The following is a 20,880-nucleotide window of genomic DNA, read 5'->3' on the forward strand; positions in this document are numbered from 1 at the left end:
TTTGTTTCTTTTTTCTCTTGGTTACCATGTGCTCCTGCAGATCTCCGTCATGTCCCGAGAACCGCTGTGGAGTCTGGTTTCAGTGCACTTTCACATGATGGGACTTAGCTGTTTGTGCAGACGTAAAACTTCCTCCCAAATCCCCTCTTTAATGCTATAATGAATTTACAGTCAAAGGTTATGGAGTCTGACCTGTAGACAAACTAACATCTGAGTAGGATTACATTCTTTGTTTTAGTGTAGTCTGTGGTGAATTGCTCATTTTTACAAAAGAAAATAAAGAAAGCTTTCAAGATCTTGGGTATTTTTAGGTCTTTATTATTAATGTAAACTTTTTTTTTTTTTTACCAAAAAATAATATAGGCACACTTTACATATATAAAATAATGCTCTCCAAATGAAATATGAACATCTCTACATTAACTATAAACACAGTCAGAGGATAATTATTCTTTATATTTTACATGTTTAGACACTTAACCTGCACTTGCTTATCATTGTTCTTAATGGTGTCAGTTTAAAGCTCAAAAGGCGTCATGACTAGCTCTCTCGAGGGGACATTTTCACTGACCGCGGTCTTACTTTTCAGCATAAGTTAGTCAAAATATTTTGAAGTAAAATGCAGATGACAGTCTGTAAACCATCGCAAGATAGTTGGATTTGTGTGTTGGTTCCCCCCCCCCCCCCCCCCCTTTTAATTAGACCCACCACCATGTGTGTGTTTATTTTTTTTAAATCAATGTCAGTTGGTCACCCTGTTACTGAATGAGTACATTCCTACAGGTTCTTTTTTGTTCTTTTGCATAGATTTTGCTTTAAAATTGGGGCATTAGTACAACTCTTATATAATAGAAATATAAAGACAAAGCAATATAAATTAGTTGTATACTGAATATAAGTAAACATATCAAGCTTAAAACACTTTATCACTCTTTTTTATGTACAATACATAATCTAATAATATGACAGTGAACCTGTACAATATGTACTGTAATATATATATATATTTAGTACAAAAGAAACCTAGCAGCATTAAAGGATTAAAAACAAAAGATCAAGAAAAGAAAAGAGTAAGAAGTGCTAAAATGTACCTGAAAAAAATTTGTATTTGATTCTTTTTTTTAATCTATAGTGTGATTTAGCTGTGGATCCAGGTGATGTGAATGATGGGTTCACATTATCTATCTGCGCATCACAGCAAAACAGCTAGTGACACATCCTGTCTATTATATCCTGCAGTTAAACTGAAGTGCGCACAAAGATCCTCAAAGCATGCACACAAAAAAGAATGAGGGGAAAAAAGAGATTTGCAATTTTCAGCAATTTGATATGGCAGAGGAAAAAAAAGTGTGGTTTGAGCGGCACCCTCAACAGACACATCAGTAGCTTTATCAATAAAACACATGCATACACAAACATACACAGACAGCATGGGGTCAAGAAGAAACACACCATGGTATGTTTTCTCTCTGTGAAAAGGATCAAGTCATACTGAAAGTGATGTGTAAATCTCCTCACTCTGTAGGTCAAAGATTAGAAATAGAGGCTGTAAATAAACTTTCAAAAGTCTAAACTCTCTAACACAAGGTTAAAAAATTTGTGTTTTTTTTTTTAATTTCTGCAACTGCAGTCTTGTAGCATTTGAGGAACTGCTAGTAAAAAGCAATTGGAAGTTTTCAATGCGTGTGTGTCTTGACTTAGAAAGCCTGGGTTTATTTTTTTAATCTGCTTGATCATTTAAATATATATCAGTGCGGATGGAAGCTTGTTATCCAGAGAATTGTTTTGTCTGTAAGAGTACTTGAGCATTTTGTAAAACTTCTCACAAAGTGGTATTCTAGTCTTTAAAATCTGAGTAAAACTGGTGTTGGTGGTGTGGTATCAGATGATACTTCATGGGGATAAAGGATCAATGTTATCTCCGACAGGCGTAAGCATTAATATTTTTGATAACATAAAAACCTATAGTCATGGGAGGCATAGCTATTGTCCGTCCCGCCCTCAATGTCTTGGGCTTCAGCTCTGGGAATGTCTCATTGTTCATCATGACCAGCTTTTCCCCATTCAACTGGACATGTCTGCAAAGAGAAGAAGAAATACGGTGTGTTAACTCAGTGAGTTACAACATGCTTAAGTCACATAATCAAACTTACCGACCGTTTTATATTCCAAGTCTTCTTCCCCTGCCTTCTGACAAATAAAACTGGTATTTCTCGCCATGGTAAGACTTCATCAACAAAAGACTCGGGATCTTCATTATTTCATGGGCCTTGTATCTTGCCTATCATCCTGCCAGCAGGGGGTGCTGTTGTCACATTATTGTAATTAAAACAACTGCAAAGTGTGAAAACTGACATGTTGAGTGGAAAATACCAAGAGCAAAGCCAAGTTTATTTCTCTGTTAACATTTTGGGTCATCTGTATTCCCTAATATTTGGCTTTAGCAGCATTTACTGCAGCTGCTCACTGTGATAAAAGTCATAAGGCTACAAAAACCAGTATGCTCCTAATATATTTGAAACAATTTTCTAAGACACTCTGTTAAAGTGTTATATTGTAATGATTTAGGTTGTCACATTCATCAAAATAACCCCTGCTACATCTTCAATTACTGTAAAACCTATTAATATTTATTTTTTTCTTTTTTTAAGACTCCTGACTAGGCATGATCATAGAAATCTACTTACGTGAACAAATCCAATTTTACAAAGTCAAACACCAGTTTCATTAAACCAAATAACAGTCAGTTTGAGTATGACCTTTGCTTTTTTAATTCACAGTGGTTCTCTTTATCCATACAGGACACAATATGCTAATTATTATTAATCTAAATGCAGTCTGTCAACACTATTTTCTATCTTGTTATGACTACGTTTCCCCTGAGATTGTAATGTTCACAATAATAAAGGAATAAAGGGCAGTGGTTTGAAGACTTTTACATGAACATTGAATTCAAGAAAAGATCAAATAAAATGATGTTCACTAATGAGAAGATGTAATTCAAACCGGACTGCTCAAAGCCTTTCTTCAATATACATGGGTCTGAAAACTTAAAAAGTTCCACTACTCAAACCAATTTATAGACATCTGGTGTTGCTAAATTCATCATAAAAATCTCCCTGCACTCCATGTGGTAAATGAAAGCACTTTAGGCCAGGCACATTGTTAGCTTGCTCTCCTATTAATTGCCTCGCGATCCTGTTCTAACACCTAAAACATCCTCCATTATTACACTGTTATTGAAGGATCATGCTTGAGCTTTCATTAAGGCCGCATGTGGGTATCATATAACAAAAAGACAGACACGCACACACACAGTCTTAGGTCATTAGACTGTTATTTCAGGATTTGTGTCTTAAGTCTGAGTCCGAATAACAGGCCAGGGGATTAAGGGAGAGAGTTAAAGACTGAAACCATAAAGTTTTTATTTTAAGAGACATTTTAAGGAAATGGGAATTATATTACCTTGTTACATAAAGTGAAATATATTGTAGCCAAATGGAATGTATATAAAATGAAAAATCGATTGCTAAAACATCTGTTGTAGGCTATAAAAACAGACTCAAAAAAGGACATGAAAACACATTAAAACTGTAAAAGGACTGTGCTCTCTGAAAATTTCCTTCAATAATTAAGGTGGCAAATTAAAGCAGTGCAATGACAATGACCATCTGAACAAACTTAAGTTTTATTTTTCAGTTAGCTTTAATTGTTACACATTATTCTTTATGAGAATACTTGTCTTCACCTAACTCTAATCCAGATAAAGACAGGAAAAGGTAATTGCATTTAAGTGTACATTTGCATGTTTTGCGGTGTGGCACTCACTCAGCATGCTGGCTCCATATAAATTATACACTGTGGTCATAAAAGTAAATTGAGTCACTGCAGCTCTTTGAAGTTTTGATGTTTAACACCCTATTAAGTTTGGAGGCATAAAGTTGTTTATAAAATTATAATTTTCCTATTCTCCATTTCAGTGTTTTTCCTGACATTTGCACAAAGTAATTCCTTTTACAAACCAAGGTTTACTCAAGCAGTGTACAAATAATCAGCATTTTATTCTTTTCTTTTTGTTTTATATGAGCAATAACTGTCACACTTCTCTTTTTTGAGCGACATAAATAAATAGAAAAGAACTGTTTCACATAGAAAACAATTATCTAAAGCATGTCTGCATGTTTACGTTTATATCTGCACATGTGTAAGAGACAGAGAGGAAGCGAGGGAGATACTAACTTGGCTCGCAGTCCATCATTGCCATAGGGCTGCAGTAGGTACTGATGGACAGTCTTGTTCCGTAACGTTCCAGCCAATTTGATTTTCTTCCTCGATCGATGCAGGTTGATGATGTAGATCGTTATGGATCCTCTGACATAGTTATGACTAGTGTCACAAAGAAAAAGATGGACACTGCCTCATTAATTTTCTTTTACATTTAGAAAAAAAAAGATCAGGGCACAACAGAAAACGTCGCCTCGCCACATCTGTTAATGGGGATTCATTATATATTACATTGCCATGTTGAATAAAATTCTCTATAATTAAAGATGACTACAAAGAGAAGAAAGTCTTTGATATTTGCATCCCATATAGTAATGGAATAAAACCACGACTCCTTGATCTAATCTGGATCAAAAGGCTTTCGGAAAATTAATAAAGAAAGATAAAGACGGCTAAAAAAAGGAAATTCCTTTACATAGCAAGTTACTCTTTATTATAGCCTAAAACCCATCATCTACTGTATATTTAGCATCAACATATTAAACTGAAGCCTTTATCATTCCAATAAAGTCTATCTAATACAGAAATCTGCTTCTCTTATACAATATCCAGTATTGAAACCTGCCGCTGTCTGGCCCAGGGTCAAATGAGGGGTGTGAACACAAAGGGCAACACTTCTTGAGTTACACAGACAACAGTCTTTGAGTCCCTCTCCTTAGAGCAAAACACCGGGGACACAATTTGATAGGAATACTGGTCAAAGGTAAATAATTCAGTGAGACAGATAAGACAAACATGATAAAATCTAATAAGAGCCCATATATGAGGACAAAGACAACACAGCTCTAGTGAATACCACATGTCAGCCTTGGTGTTCACCGTCTGGTAGACATCGCTCCCAGTTACTACCTCCTAAATCTCATATCTTCAAAGCAATATTGGATTTTGGTTTTATGTTTACCTTTGTTTTTTGTGCACAGGTTTAGCAATTTCAGTAACCCGGCAGGACTGTTAATGTTTAATATATCTACCAGGAGATATAGTCCCATACTCCTACTGGGAACACATTATATCTGGCTCTGTGTTAAACTCCTACAGCCTTGTTTCTCAGAAATGTGGACCATGGTTCAGATGGTTAGATGGAGTAGGAGATAATAACCTTTTAGACCTTTAAAATGATGAGGTTCTTAAAGATCCAAACCAGGAACATAAACATGTGTTGATGCTGTTTGATGTTGGAGCATCGCTGGAAAGTGAAAAAAAATGCCATTCAAACCACTAACAGGGGTAAAACGGCAGTGGAAGTCATATTTAATCTGCAAAGACTGCTTGGACACATTTATATTCTTTGCTCTCTAATACAATTTAGTCAAACCACCAAGACTACAATGGTTTGCCTACTTAAGGGCTGACTGTGTAAAACCACAAAGTAGCAGAAATAATGGCAACTGAAGTGGCTTTGGATTTGAGACAGACTGCTTTAGTGCTTCACTGTCTGAACATATGAGTCTAGGGCTGATTGGTATCTTGAGTGGAGCTCAGTGACTCCACATGCCGAGGGCATTTCTCTACTCCTAAATTTACAATACATACCAAGAGACTGAGTGAGTACACTTGTTGAAAACTATTTAGAATATCTGCATGAGTGTCACTAGAACTCACGCTTCTGTAGTATTTCTTGCACATTTATCAACCATCTATCTTTGCCGTACTCCGATATTTTTCTAAGAGATGCTCCACCTGTAAATGAGCACCGTCTAGAGTATGGCCGTAAGTCTACCCTGGTGCTGACAGCCACTGGCCTGGGTTAAATGATAACCTTGAACAGGCCACGGTGGCACTCTTTATCTCCTCACGGCACAGACTGCCTTATTGTCCCTCCCCCTCAAATATCCCCCTCCAGCCAATCTGACATGGGATAAAGGTCTGTGCACACCTTTCAGCAGCCCTTTGACGACAGGGAGACAGAACCCACACACCTGATAAGTGATACCCGTTAAGTTTTATAGTCTCTGAGCTGTGAATGAGCGGGTGTCTATGGTCTGCTTATTTATGGGAAGCCAAATGGTGGAGTTAGGGATTTTGTTCTTCCTCACCAGACACCAGCCTCAGGTGTTTGTGAGAGGCAAGAGGGGGGGTTCTTTAAACTACAGTCATCTGTTTTCTGTCTGACATTCCTGAAAGTATTGCTAGACTTTACTAAAAGTCTATGAGCATTCAGCAGCAAAACTGGAACAGGTTACAAACTAATCCAAGGTAGTTAAGCACGTACTTTTGATAGCTGGTACAGTGGGCATAGATACGTAGTTTGTCTCGTATGACTCGTCCTGGTTGCGGCTTCCTCTGCAGTCCAGCCACTCGCACAGCTAAAACCTTGGAACCAACCAGACGTCTAAACACCAGAGAAAACCAGTAATCCTGTAAATGAAATATCATCACATACACACACACACAGAGACAACAATTTGCATTATTTTTATGATTGCATTAGTTAATTCATTCTCATTGTAACTTTTCAAGACAGGGTTCCAGTAGTGACAGTTGAAAAACACCAGTAAAAAGCAATAGGTGTGGAGAAGACGTTTTACATGCAAAATAAAAGAAAACAACATTTCATTAAAAAAAAAAAAAAAAAAGAAAAAAAAAGAAAGAGAGAAACTCTGGATTCCCCTCAAACAGAACAGCTCCAAAATCTGTATTGTTTTTAATCGAGACATGAAATGTTCTGGTGATTGTAGAAACAGATTTGGTTTCGCAAGCTGTGAGAGTTAAGTATGTGTCGTAAGTGGCTAACGTGTGTAAAGAGAGACGTGGTGCACAAAAACATCAAGTCTGAATACTGGACTTCTAGTTGGAGCGCACTGTCACATGACACACGTCACATTGTATTTAACAACCGCTGACTCGTTTAGATTTGACACTTCTTAAATATGACATTTTTACAAAATATTATCCTCTATCATGAATTGCTGTATTCATTATGATTGTTGAGTGGTCCACCATACTAAGTTAAACTCTATAGACTATAGGGACTCAACACCTCTTCAAGAGACCCAGAACAACATGTGCTCCTCAGGAAGTTCCCATGCAATCCTGCATATGGCAACATTTAAGGGCTTCTTTTTTCCACTCAGACTTTAACTTAATTTGCTGCCAAGGCATCGAAGAAGCACAGCACAGTATAGAACAGTATAGTGGTGGCCACGGCCAGAGGGACGGATGAATGAATGTATGATCCATGATTATTACACAAAGAATAAGACAAAGAGCAGTGACGAGTCTTGGGTTTCATTTATTCCAAACTTGTTGCTTTGTTTTTAAATTTCAAAAACACATGTAACAAAAAACATCAATAAACCGATAGAATTTAATCTGTGGCTGTGATGACCACAGCAATGATTAGTGATTGTTAATGTGGAATATTTTAGAGAAATATCTGTTGAGGTTCTAGATCTCCAGCTGTGTAACTGTTTCCTTCTTATCCTATTGCTCGCCATCGTCTTTTTCACCCCTTTCTGTGTCTTTTTTAAATTTAATTTTGTTTTTTTGCACCTTACTTTCCCCCCTTGGATAGATATACAGACAAACGTCAACTGCTGGAACAACCATTACTTCAAGAACTGGTAACATGCCAATATAAATAAAATAAAAACACCAGACACCAAACAAACTTCAGCTGCTCAGAGGTAACAAAGGATGATAACAATTAAACCTTTATGGTTAGCTAATACGGACAAATTAGATTCAGCCCATTGCATCATCAACCTGCTTTTGATGTAAGAAATAAAAATTCTTTCTTCTTTAACTGTGAGCAAAAATCTCCTTACTTAGCGCCAGTCAGACAGAGTTCTGTTTAAAGAATGGATCTCAGACAAAATCAGCCATCTCTTTAATTTAGGCGTTTACTGCTCACTTCTAAAGGGGATGGCTGACACATGTGGAGTCAAAACAACACAAAACAGGAAAGAGAAGCATGATTGGGAAAGAAGAGTATGCTTTAAAAAAAAAAGTAGGAAGGGGAGGGGAGAAAAGTGTGGAAAAAAGATGAAGCAGTTGAGCCATTCAGTGGGCTGGTTGGGGGCTTTCACTAGATTCTACCAATGGTGGAGTCATCCTATAGGGGATGGGGCCAGGTCATAAATTTCCCATGCAGTGGACAGGTTGGCGCTGCAGTGAATTCTCTCAGCAGGTAGGCTGGTGCAGCCTTCAGACATCCAGCCATGTTAAAAGCATTGTGATCTTAGCGGGAGATCCCCATTCCCAGAAAAATAATGGAGACAAAGAGGGAGGAAAAAAATGAAGCAATCTTTATTGTTTAATATCTTATAGGTGAAGTGAGGTTAAAGTAAGTGCATGCCCGCTAGTGAGATCTAATGAGGGCATTTCTGAAAAATGTTTTGCAGATGTAATTAGTTCATGAGCCCATTAACATTAGCAGCTAATAATGTATTTTGGAGCTGCCAGTACACATTAGACTACCTATTTCTAAGTAAAGCAAAATGAAAAGAAAAAGAATATAAGTCCTAAATAGTAACAAATGTTTGATAAATGCCTCCATCATTTTTTCCTTTATTGTTGGAAGAATTAATCTTCTCACCCTACACTGACTCTGCTTTATATAAACCCATTTTTATTAACTGAATAAATCTTTTTTATGAACTTGGCAGGTGGTACCATTTTATCACTTCTTGACATTTCAGGATTTTTTTTTAACAAAATGAGATTAGCTAAAAAGCGAGACAATGCTACAAAGCACCCTTTTAAAAAGAATTTAATTAGAGGGTTTAATAAGAAACAAACATCGTGACTGCAGAGGTATACCTCTTACACGTGTTAATATAATTCCCCCCTCATATTCTAATAATGCACAACCAAGTGACTAACAATGAAACAATAATACGTTTTTGTTTTTTAGGTTTTTTTATTTTTTAGACCAAACCACCGGGGAACTTGGCATTGGGCAGTCTCATTCCACACAGGTTTGCGGGCTATTTGACTAACATGCCTGTGCATCAGATTCTCAGGTTGCAGATCTCTCACCGGCAGACTGTCCCACACAGAGAAGCACAAAGTTATGATGGGGGTTGAGGGGAGCAGTGACACTGTCCTGTGCTACTGATAAAGGGCTAAGGTTACATGGCATTTTGCCCCCGCGTCTAACTACTCATCACCACTAAACACCTTTCATCTCAGCTAATAGCTCCCACGGGAAAGAGTAAGAGGTGCCATCAACGCACCAAGTCTAATAAGGGAAAACTCTTGCATAGTTGTCCGGTCAGATCCTGGCCATTTTGATTGCAGCACTAAGAAAGTGAACAGACATTTTAATCTTTTTTGAAATAAAATAAAGAGGCTTACAGGTAGAGGGTTAAAATTCTGGTCCACAAGATGTGTGTATCCATAGTCAAAGAATGAGTGACGCAACACAACATCAATGCCATTCAGTGCAGCCATACCCAGTGTGTTCATCCACCTGCAATATGTGAAAAATATGTGATACATGAGAAATAGTCAATATTTTATTAGGAATAAATACTTTTAACTAGAAAATATGAAAGATTTTTTAATTGTGGCTTCCAATGTTTTAAGCAAAGGTAGTATGATGATAACAATACTTACAGAAAGCCAGCAGCATACGTGTCAGAGAGATTGCTGATGCCGCTTGCCCATGCTGGCCCAAGTCCACCAAGCCACACCTTCTTACCCGGAGTATGTGTGTTCACAACCTGCGATGAGTCATTGAAAAGAAAATTATCAACAAATTTGGATTTTACATTTTAGGCTTAAGAATCAGTGCAACCTTTTCCATCTAAAATTATCTGAGGACCATCCATCCAACTCACGGTTGGGCTCGGCTGGAGATTATGCCAGCTAACATTGAACAAGAGGTAGGATAAGCAGCATCCCTAAACTTTAATGATGAAGAGTAACCTTTGTTTTGTTATGCTAAATGACTGCATTTTACTGTCTCTGTAAACGAGTGAGACGTCGTGAGAGTTTGCAACAAAATACTTCTAGCAATACAAAGAGAACAATAATAAATATAATAATAATAATAATAATAATAATAATAATAACAACAAATCAGAAAGACATAAACCTGACCTTATTGTTTGAGTGGTGGTACACAGAGGAATCCCACTCCTTTTTCCTGTTAAGTTTTATTTCTTGGTAGTGATTGCTTATTTTCCCTGATCATCTTTCAACTCACCCAGTTTTGATAATATTATGAATTGGCAGCCATAACCATCTTACCCTTAGGGCTTACTTTTGTGGTTTGCACATGTGGCTTCTTCAGCAACCCCGCCCCAAAACTATCTTAGGTCTGGATGATCCAGAATTTTGCAAACTCATTAGAAATGCAAATATATGTCCGGTCATATAGTTTGTATTTACATTACAGGTATAGAACTCCAGAGTTTAAGGAGTCATTACAGGCATCCCCATTTTATCAAGCATACAATATATATGCATATGACTGGGATTATTTATAGTCAAAGTTTAAGTACAACTTAAGTACCTTGGTCACTTTACTGATCTGCTCTGCAAGTGTGTCCAAAAGTCGAGTTTTTAGGAAGTCCTCTGCTTTGTTTATTCTGCCATCCATGTAATAACTGTAATGAAAATGCAAGACAAACAACGTGAAAATATATGCAAATTTATATAAATTTGATATCCTTGATTTGATATCCATCTATCCATCCATCCATCCGCTTATGTTCAGTCTAACCTTGCAACGATGAACTTTAAACTGTAAAGGTTTTACAGCAGCTTTGATAAACAGGCACTGACATACTCAATTATATTTCAGTGCAGTGATAATCCAATTTTACTGAGATTGCATAATGGATGGCTTGGAAGCATGGACATTTTAGACAGACTGAATAATAAAGACATCAATCTGCATGTGTGTGAGAAAAGGATAAAAAACAAAAAGACATGAGAGAAAAAGAGTGTTTAGGCAGCATGAAGAGAAGAATTTATTTATTAGAGCCAAAGTCCTGCTGAACAAAACCCTGTGGGAAAACAAAAATCCCCTCCAACATACTCTCTAAACGAGGGAAAGTCAGTGATAATAGCTACACTGTCTAGTGCATATTCAGGTGCCATAAAAAGGCTTTTTCCCCCCACTATTTTATTTGATGAGTGAGTTGCAAAGTTAGAGCGGTGAACACGTAAATATGTCTGTTACATTCAACTGTTTCCAAACGACTTAACACTAAACCAATCTGTGGCAGGTAAACTTCCTTGTATTTTGTTGTTGTCCTAGAGTTTTTAATCTGGTGCCTGTGGCAAGACGCATGACGTTAGGAATGCATTTTACATCAACCAGTAATGACCAGCTAACCAGAAAGCTTAAGACAACAGTAATTGTTATGACAAAGAAGGCTACAGCCTTTATCTCCTCCTGGCACAGCTTCTGTAAGGTCTGGCTTTTCCTTATTGGGAGATGTGTATCATAAAACTACCTTGATCGTGTTTGTGTAATTACTCTCACTGCCAGAGGGGGGAGACAACAGTTGTACACTCAATCAATCAATTAATTAGTCAGTACACTGTGATTGGCTCTCCAAGGTCGAATTATTTCAGAAAAAGCATTTCTATGAACAAAGAACTGCCTTGCTCAGTTATATTGTCAAAAGTATCCCAGAGTCCTATTTAATAAAAATTTCCACATTTAGCTTGAGTGTTTCATTATCCAGCCGACTGCTTCAGTAAATAGTTATGATTTATTTTTAAAAGACAGTAGCAAGTGTTCACCTCTTACATGCTATCCTCTGGGTATTGTTATAAATTAAAAATGAAAATATTCAGGGTGATCAATGGTATAATGGTGAAAAGAAATTACAACTATTAAGCCCAGTGATGTCATTAAATATCATCCTTTGAACAAACATCAGAAAACGAAGCATGCATAGCAGGTGGAATAATGTAGATGTGTCCTTTTCTAAATTTTTAAAAGCAGCACATGTTATAAGATATAGCCAAATTTCTAGAAAGATGGAAGTAAAAAATATTTTATGTAAAATTGTTTTTTTTCCTTCTCCTCAATCAATTTTTAATAGACACACTTAGGTCTCTTGGAGAATGCTAGTTAGTACATTTCTTAATCAAAATTTCAAAATAAATGGGGACAACATAAGTAGAAAGTAGAGTATTAGACCATATAATCATAACAACTAAGGGCTCATAAATTCAAAAACTATGTTAGAACCTCTACTGAACCTTTTTGGAAAGGTCTACAGAAATGACAGATGTGCCAACAAAACTGCTGAGAACAGAGCTGAATTTAGTTTATGTGGGGTGAAGCAGTGTTGCAATCTGAGCTTAACCTTGTTGAAATTTTCCTCATAGCACTGGAGAAGTCCCAAGCTCCTGGCCTCAAACTGTAAACAATGCACGGATTAAGTCATAGCCTTACACAAATTATTTGGCTATCCTGTCATCTTTTCTGAGAGCTTACAATAATTCTTCAGTCTAGATCTAAGGGAAGAAATTCCAGTTCATATATGGAAACAGAATAAGACAGCACAAATTCTATCTACATCTTACACTACAAATTACCATTAGGGTTAATTTTGCTTAGAGTATATACAAGCATCCAGTAAAAAAGCAACACTAGCCTTTAAGATAAACACTCAACTCGGTGGTTCATTAGTGCAGGAACACACACACACACACACACACAAAAAAAAAACAAATTATGCAAACAATGCTCAAGTATTTTGACCAAAAACTTAGAATTAGTATTCAGGTCCAAGCTCCTCAAACAAAACCACAAAATTTTTCTTTGTTCATTCAACGTTTGGCATGCTACTTTGGGCTAAACGTTCCAAAATTCACTAAAATGCAAAAATCTACAACACAGGAACTGAATGTTTTTAGACAAAGATCTACTTGGTCAGCTTGTTTTACACTGCTCTCTCCAAGTGCCAGCACCACATCAAAGACAGCTCACTTACAAAAGTATCTAGCACTCCACTAACACCAAAATATGGCACAGCCTAGAGACACAGATGTAATCAGTTCAGACAAGGATGGACAGAAGCAGAGGTGCAACTGCATCAGTACCACAGTTTGAAAACTATTTAGCTGAAATGGTACATTTATTTTTTTTTTTTAGATAAATGGTTTTGATTTGTAATGATCATAGAAGATACTTTTAGAAGACTGTTACTAATTTTTGCACTCGTGGAATTTTTTGCTAATGGTTTTTTAAAAGCCCTAAACTGTAAACAATGTAGAACAACTTACTTTTAATAGCTGCATGTGAGGCACCAAAAATTGTCCATCTAGTGTAGCAAGAGATTTTGGGAGCAAGCAGAGGGGTAGCAAAATAAGAAAAGGATGTGTTCCTTGAATGTGGACCATCAGGTTATCATTAGATCAATCATAATTACGTAACGGCTGAAGAATATGTAGCATCACTTAGGATTTCACAAGTAAATTTACAGCCCCTTTGTGATTTTCACCTTTAACATCTCTTTCCCCCCCTTGACATAAGCTATAAATAAGATACTCAGAGGGCAGGAACTGGTACCACTGCCATTCTGACAGGAAACAAGAAACCTCTGGTTATAACATGTTAGCCTGGCTTGTAAAAAGCAACACTGCTGAAATAGTGAAACTAACTAACATATATATTTGAAAAAAATGTTTCTAATGCACTTTAAGGCCACAATGATTAAATCAAGAAGGGCTCATTTGAAAAGAGAGGTATGTCAAAGTGCGCCTTTCATTATTAGAGCATTTAACTGAGGGAGCTTGCTTGTTTGCTTCACACCCAGATGTCCACACCACTGGAGCAATTAGTCTCAGATGTGCTTTGCTCAGGGGCAACTAAACAGCAACTTCAAAAATTGTAAATCTGTCTTGTTGACTTTTCTTGGTCATATTTAGACCTGGCACCATGTCCTCACACACTTTAAACTAATTTAAATCTCTCACCAAGAAGCAGCCCCTGTTGGTAAGGCAGTTCACGATACATAAGGCTGGAGAGCCTTGGTGTAGCAAAGTGATTAAAGTTTGTCGAAAACCACAAATGTCAACCACATGGCATGGCTTGAGGATAAGTCAGGGAATCGGCATTAACATCCATCTTCTCAGGAGTATAAATGTTTCACTGAAATCTATAAAAACCTATCGATATAATGTAAGTCAGATTTTGACTGAAATACTGATAGATCACAGTTACCTTAAAAACCAATCAACAGGAATTCCCCAAAAAATCTGTTCTGTTAATTTCAGGATAGATGTCAGTGTTATTGTTAATTTAAATGTAATTTGTTTTAAAACAATATATTTATTGAGATGATTTATATGTCTTATTTTAGTTTAGTGTGAGCTCAGTGTGAAGCCCATTCTTTACTCCCTGTTTTATTAAGTGCACATACATTACTGTCCCCCCACTACACACTGACAAGAGGTAAAATTAAGTTAGCAATACTTGAGTTAACAGGTCAACAAGCTCTTTCCACTATCTCACAGATGCACACACAGACATAGAAAAACATACAAACTATACATCATGAAACATCCACTTTACAAAACACTATATGGACAAAAGCACTGGGCCACCTACACTTTACACCTACATGAGCTGCATGGCCACATAAACCTATGCCATGAAGTTCATGATGCAAAATTGTTGTGCTGGTGTTAATACCAGAGGAGGTTAGGAACTCTTTCGTGCACTATGAGCCTCAGCACTCAATGACCCTGCTCTATAACTTTACGTGGTCTGCCACTTCATGGCTGAGTTGCTGTGGTTCCTAAATGCTTCCACTTTGCAATAATTCCACTTAGTCTTGATGGCAGAAAATGTAGGAGGGAAAGGAGGAAGAGACTTCACAAACTAACTTGTATCAAAGGTGGGGAATTCAGTGTGCTCTTTAGGATGAGGCACTTTTTAAAATATGTTTGTAAGGGCAGATTGCTTGCCTAAGGGCTTGGTTTTATACACCTGTGGCAATTGAACTGAAAACACCTGAATTCAAAGATTACTTTTGTTGATACAGTTCAACACAAAATTCCTAACCTTAGTGTGCACCATCTGGTAGTGTAATATTAACCTACTCCTAATCTAAACTAAGCCTACAGTAGCTCAAACCTCATGGTAAAAACATGTCTTTGCTGTAAAATGTAATGATTCACGAAAATTGACCTAAAGTTATATGTGCCTTGTCAGGCTAAAAAAAAAAGAGGTGCTTTTAAAAGTGCCCAAGAGAGGAAAAAGCACCATTTTCAGCTTGATTTAAAAAAAATAAAATTTCCCAACATCCACAAAACTTGTTAAAGCAACCACTACTGGGATGTTAGGCCCTCAAAACAGGTCCTGACATTTGGATAGGTTTTTTTGCTCAGTGTAGTTCATTTTTATTCACCTCTAATGTATTAATGGAGATGTTTTATCTTCACAAACCTTGGATAAAATATATATCTGGTTTTAGGGTTAAAGCACCTTGACAGAAAAAAAAAAGACATCCAGGCCTCTAAAATGAAAGGAAACTTAATACTGAACCAAGATGCAGAAAGAAATGTGAATACAGAGAAAACAGAGACAAAATCAGGGAGTTTAATAGAGAACGACTACACATACTGATCATGCCTTGCTGGTGAATCCAAACATGGATAAGCATTAACTGAGACAAGATGCTGCAAATGTCAAACTACAATGTTGTGGGAAAGTGTCATAATATAATGCAAACCACATATCGTTGTTTCAAGATTTGGAGGTACACAAATATTTCACGTCATAACCGACACGTTTCATCACCACAAGTGCCGACTTGACACCTCCGACTGTAAGCCACAGACAGACGTATACTAACAAATTCACAACACTTTCCAAACAGGTTTAAATCGAGTGCTTTTTTCCTACCAAGCACGTCTGACTCAAAACAACTTGAGACAGCTGCACTAGAGTAAAACCTATGTCGTAGACGTGTTAATGAGTGGTCTCTACTTTTATTAGGTTGGCTTCTTTTGTAGAGGTCAGAGTTTCTGTCACGCAGCCTGGTTAGACTGGAATCTGGACCTCTTGTGTAAAACGGGCTAATTGACAAAGGGAGTGAGCCAGAGCATATGGTTTGATTTTAACAGTGTGGGTGGTGTTTTTCCAAGCCTTACTGACAGCCCTTCCACCTTCTGTTTCATCTAATTTCTCCTAATTAGACCTGACCTTCACCTTAATGACCACTCACTCAGACACAAAGGGTTTGTCTTAGTTTACACTCAATGTGCCTTTTTGTACATATTTTACATGTGGGTGTAAAAAGATACCGATAAAACATTGGGGAAAAAGATCAAACCAGTGATACATTTGTGTGCATTCCTACAGTATGTGCAACAGACAAATGGCAGGTGTTACTAATTTAACACACACACTGTCTCTTAGGCTCCTTTTCCTGTTGTTCCACTTGCAGGATAAACACTGTTTGGTGAATATGCATTAGTCACTCTTGGTAACTGTGCTGACAAATTTGCAATATTGGTACAAAAACACAGTGTGCTGTTAGATATATGGTTTTGAATTAATCTCTTTCAGAAGAATGTAGGTTAATTCTGCGTTTTTCTGTAGATGAAATAATAAAAAAGGGTAAAAATTAAAGGGTAAAATACCTACTGTTGCCACGTAACTGCATCTACAACAGAGCCAGCATTCTTCATGAACCTGAAAGAAAACACAAATGTCATTAACTGATTCGTTGTATTTTGCCTTCAATATATGACAACCTATGTCTTCCTTACACAATTACAATATGGCTATATGAATATTACAACATTTTACCCATTTAACCGTTAGTGCTCAGTTTATTTAACAAAAATATTTTTAATTCAAGTGCACATATGTCACCTTCACTTTATTTCAAGAAGAAAACAAAATCTATCTAGGTGACAAAAGCCATAATTCACTAAAACTCTTTGCCAACTGTCATAAAATGTGTTGCAGTGTTCATTCTTTTAGCAGGTAAGCAATTGGTAATTAATTAGACTTCAGGATTAAAGGCAAATTTCTGAAAATCAATCAAGACAAATTATAAATATAAGAAAAGTGTAATTTAACAGCTGAGAGCTCCTAAAAAAGACAGCAAATGGTGTGTATGCATTATGCAGATTTTCTGTAATTTTAAAATATGTGTATGCAGCAGTCTAGATTTGGCTTATAAAAATGAGTTCTTTCATAGTTATATAGCTTACATAGCATAATTACATAGTTTGACAATCACTGTTGGGTCCATATATTTTTGTGATGCTTTGCCAAACCCTTGCTGCAGCTGTCTTCAGTTACTGTTCCTTCATGGCTCTTTCTACCTCTGGTTTTGTCTGCAAGTGAAATGCAGCTCTATTGCAATAACAAAGCCAATGTGGAATATTCCACTTCCTGATCTTTCAAAACCTTTTTACAGATTTAGGTAACTCTCCATCTGTACTGTGATGTGCTAAAGAATTACCTTTGGGAATGAGGCTAAACACAGACTGCAATACTTTATACTTCTGACATCATTCATCTGCTTTTGTCACATCACCAGCAAACTACACTGAAAGTCATGCTTGTCCATGCATTACACTGCCTTCACTCTTCACCCAAGAGATGTAGTATGCTTCAGATTAAAGGTAGCTCTTAGTCACATCTGCCTATATAAGACTGAGCTGGTAGTGTAGCACCTCTATTTTCACTTGTCTTGTCAAAAGTCTTTTATTAGGGTAGATTTTTGTAGTGATTTTATTTAATCATGGAAAGGATCCTGTGATCATCTACGACTTATCTTCCACAGTGTCCATGGATTTCTATGTTGTCTAGCTCAACAGTGCACTCTATCCTCCAAATGAACAAAATTGTTGAGCAGGTCAGTTCTAACTATTTCTTTTTTTTACTGTTTAAGATCGGTTCCACTTATTTTTCATTTGCAATTTCTGCTCATTTGAAGAGACAATAACAGCCTCCAAGTCCAAAATGGAATGAACACCAGAACTGTTTAGTATATAAAGATATGCTACACCTATCCATAAGACATATAATAAAATAAAATAATTAAATAAGAAAGACAATTAAATTGAACCCTCTGAAAATATTTTGAGTCCCTCAAAAGTGAATGCAATATTTCTGTTCAATCCCTTAAGCACACCCTTTCACGACATATTCAGTCTAACATTGAATTTGAAAATAAACAAATGTAAGTATCATGGCAAATCTGAAAACTACTAGTTTTATTATTATTATTTTTAACTAATTAGAGTTGCTGATTCTACAACTTCAGGATTTGATTTGTTAATTTTCAGTTTAATTGTTATTAATAAAAGGAAAATCATCTGAGAGCAGAATCATCCTGTACACAAACACCGTGCAAACACAGAGTCGCCTCTTTGCATCTGTGTATGTTTCCTGGTCTACCTGACCCAAATCGCTCCATATTTGGCTGTAACAGCTTGTCAGACATGCCAAAATGTGCGTCTCTAAACATCATGTCACAGAAACACAACTTTCACTGGGCTGGCTTGTTTAGTCTGTGCAGCTCAGATATTTGGACTCTTGAGCTGCTCAGCATCTAATTAATCTTATTTCCTGAGAGCAGCAGAGTAGTTGGGCTGTCAAACACATGAGCAACCCCCTCGTAACAGTGTCAAACACACAAGAATCGTCGTGTCGTTAAATGCGACACCCATGACCCATGGGTACTCCGGCTCTCGACTCTTCATCTTCTCAATCGTCCTCCTCTTCTCACTACTCATCTTCTATGTCCTCCCTTTGTTCTGATAACACTGCTCATTAATCAGTCTGACTATTACAGTACACATACACACATGTGAGCAAAAAAATACACCTTTTTGCTTCTGACTAAATCCGAACTGTCAGTGCTCAGTGAGATAAAAGGCAGCTCCTAACGGTTTCACTGATGTAAGTAGTTCAAGTACATAGTGGAGACAGATCCATACCAAATTATTCTTTCTCCATAGTCTTCCAACTACCTGTCAAAATGTGTGTGGCTGCCGAGAGGCTAACATATATTGAGACATTAAACTGTTCCTGTGAATTTAAGTACACATGTGCTTATATACTTGTGCATGTGAAAACATTTTAACACATAAACATATTCAATTTACTTTATAGATGGTATTTTGGTTAAATGACACGCTGACCCCATTTATTCAACAAATTAAAACCAGAACTATATATCCCACCTCCATCACTTCTAATTGTCTTATTAGCTCTGTAATAAATCTCCTAAACCTCTTGTGACAGATTAGTGGACCGCAGAATATAGCTTCCTTTCAGCCACACAAAATAGATGTTAAGTTTTCATGGTTGCTGCACAGGAGCACGTCAAACATCTGCATTTATTCACCAAAATCTATCAGACATTGCAAAATGTTCCCAACATTGTCATGTTTATGACTGTGTGTATCTGACCAGTTGCTTTTACATATACAAAAGTCTAAGTGGAAGCTAAAAGGGAACAAAGCGTTCTCCATTGCTGTCCCCAGTTTATGGAATAAATGCCTGTGCACTTTAGACAGTCACCTCCACAGCCCATTTTAAAAAACACATTTATACTCTCTGGCCTTCGACCGGGCATTATACATTGATCTTACTTGCCTTTGTTTTATTATGGGAGCTTGTTTGTGTTTTTATTCTATTCTAGTTGTTTTTAACGGTCCTGCATTTATTCACTTTTGGTTGCAGCACTTTGTATTTGCTGTGGTCGTTTTTAAAGTGCTTTATAAATATTGCACACTGAATGTCTGAATAAAGTAATTAAACTTTAGATTGACTTGATAAGGGCCCCACGTAACATCTTAAAACATGAAGATGTTACGTAAAATATCTGTCAAGTTATCTACATCTAAATGATCATAACAACATTTTTCTATATATTACTAGCTTTTTATACACCACCCTTGTGAGTTTAATATAGAGTCTGACAATTTAATTTTTATTTTGGCCTATCATAGATATATATAATGAATATATTATCCCCTATGCACCACAACGAAGCTTTTCACGTTTTTGCTTGAGGTAACGTACATATGGTGTCGTTTGTTTGCCCACCAGTGCAATTTCAACCTTGTGGTTTACAGTTCTCTCTCAATGTCTGCAACAGAACCATGGCCACTTGGTTTCTTTGTGCTAAACTTCAAACTGGATTGCCAAAAAAACATAGTGGAAAATCTAAAAAAAAAATAAATACATTTTATATGTATATATTTATTGGTTGGATAGTGTATGCATTTCCAAAATTCCAGTATTAGTCAGGCTAATTTAAAACAATTAATCAAATTATAATATATTGCTCATAAAGTCAAAAACAAAGGGCAAAAAGTAATTTTTTGATAGTACTAAATTATTTTATTATCCAGTGGAAAAAAGCAAACATTGCACCATAAGGTCACACTTTATTTGTATTGTCCAACACTGACAGAGTTGTGTATATACCTCCATGTTTGACTTTCACCCTTTGTTTGTTGTACTGGGCCAGTGATGCATTCATTTTAGTCAAGTTTGTTTCCATTTCAACAGACAGAAAAGCTCACAAAGGCGTTACTTTTTTGGAAATAATGATTTTGTTTGAGGAATACTGTCAGCTGTTTGGTTGACAGAACTAAGGATAAATTTCTTGTCTAAAATGAATTTCAACAAACTAAGACTTGCAGTAA

At 36.6% G+C, this 20,880-nt stretch overlaps 1 protein-coding gene across 1 annotated transcript in view; it reads right to left on the bottom strand.

Annotated features, from left to right (window-relative positions):
• Window positions 1–1,614: 1,614 nt before the first annotated feature.
• The window catches only part of hpse2 (heparanase 2), a 53,703-nt gene continuing 34,437 nt past the window's right edge, over window positions 1,615–20,880 (bottom strand). The window contains exons 6-12 of the mRNA XM_040001453.1: window positions 16,850–16,897; window positions 10,745–10,838; window positions 9,844–9,950; window positions 9,583–9,697; window positions 6,497–6,642; window positions 4,240–4,386; window positions 1,615–2,078 (exon numbers count right to left, since the gene is read on the bottom strand). Of these exons, the coding sequence (XP_039857387.1) occupies window positions 1,916–2,078; window positions 4,240–4,386; window positions 6,497–6,642; window positions 9,583–9,697; window positions 9,844–9,950; window positions 10,745–10,838; window positions 16,850–16,897 (820 nt within the window). The 3' untranslated portion in view covers window positions 1,615–1,915. The remainder of the gene's footprint in view (window positions 2,079–4,239; window positions 4,387–6,496; window positions 6,643–9,582; window positions 9,698–9,843; window positions 9,951–10,744; window positions 10,839–16,849; window positions 16,898–20,880) is intronic.

The sequence above is a fragment of the Simochromis diagramma genome, unplaced genomic scaffold (genome assembly GCF_900408965.1).
Source record: "Simochromis diagramma unplaced genomic scaffold, fSimDia1.1 OVJJ01000421.1, whole genome shotgun sequence".
In the NCBI taxonomy this organism is placed as follows: Eukaryota; Metazoa; Chordata; class Actinopteri; order Cichliformes; family Cichlidae; genus Simochromis; species Simochromis diagramma.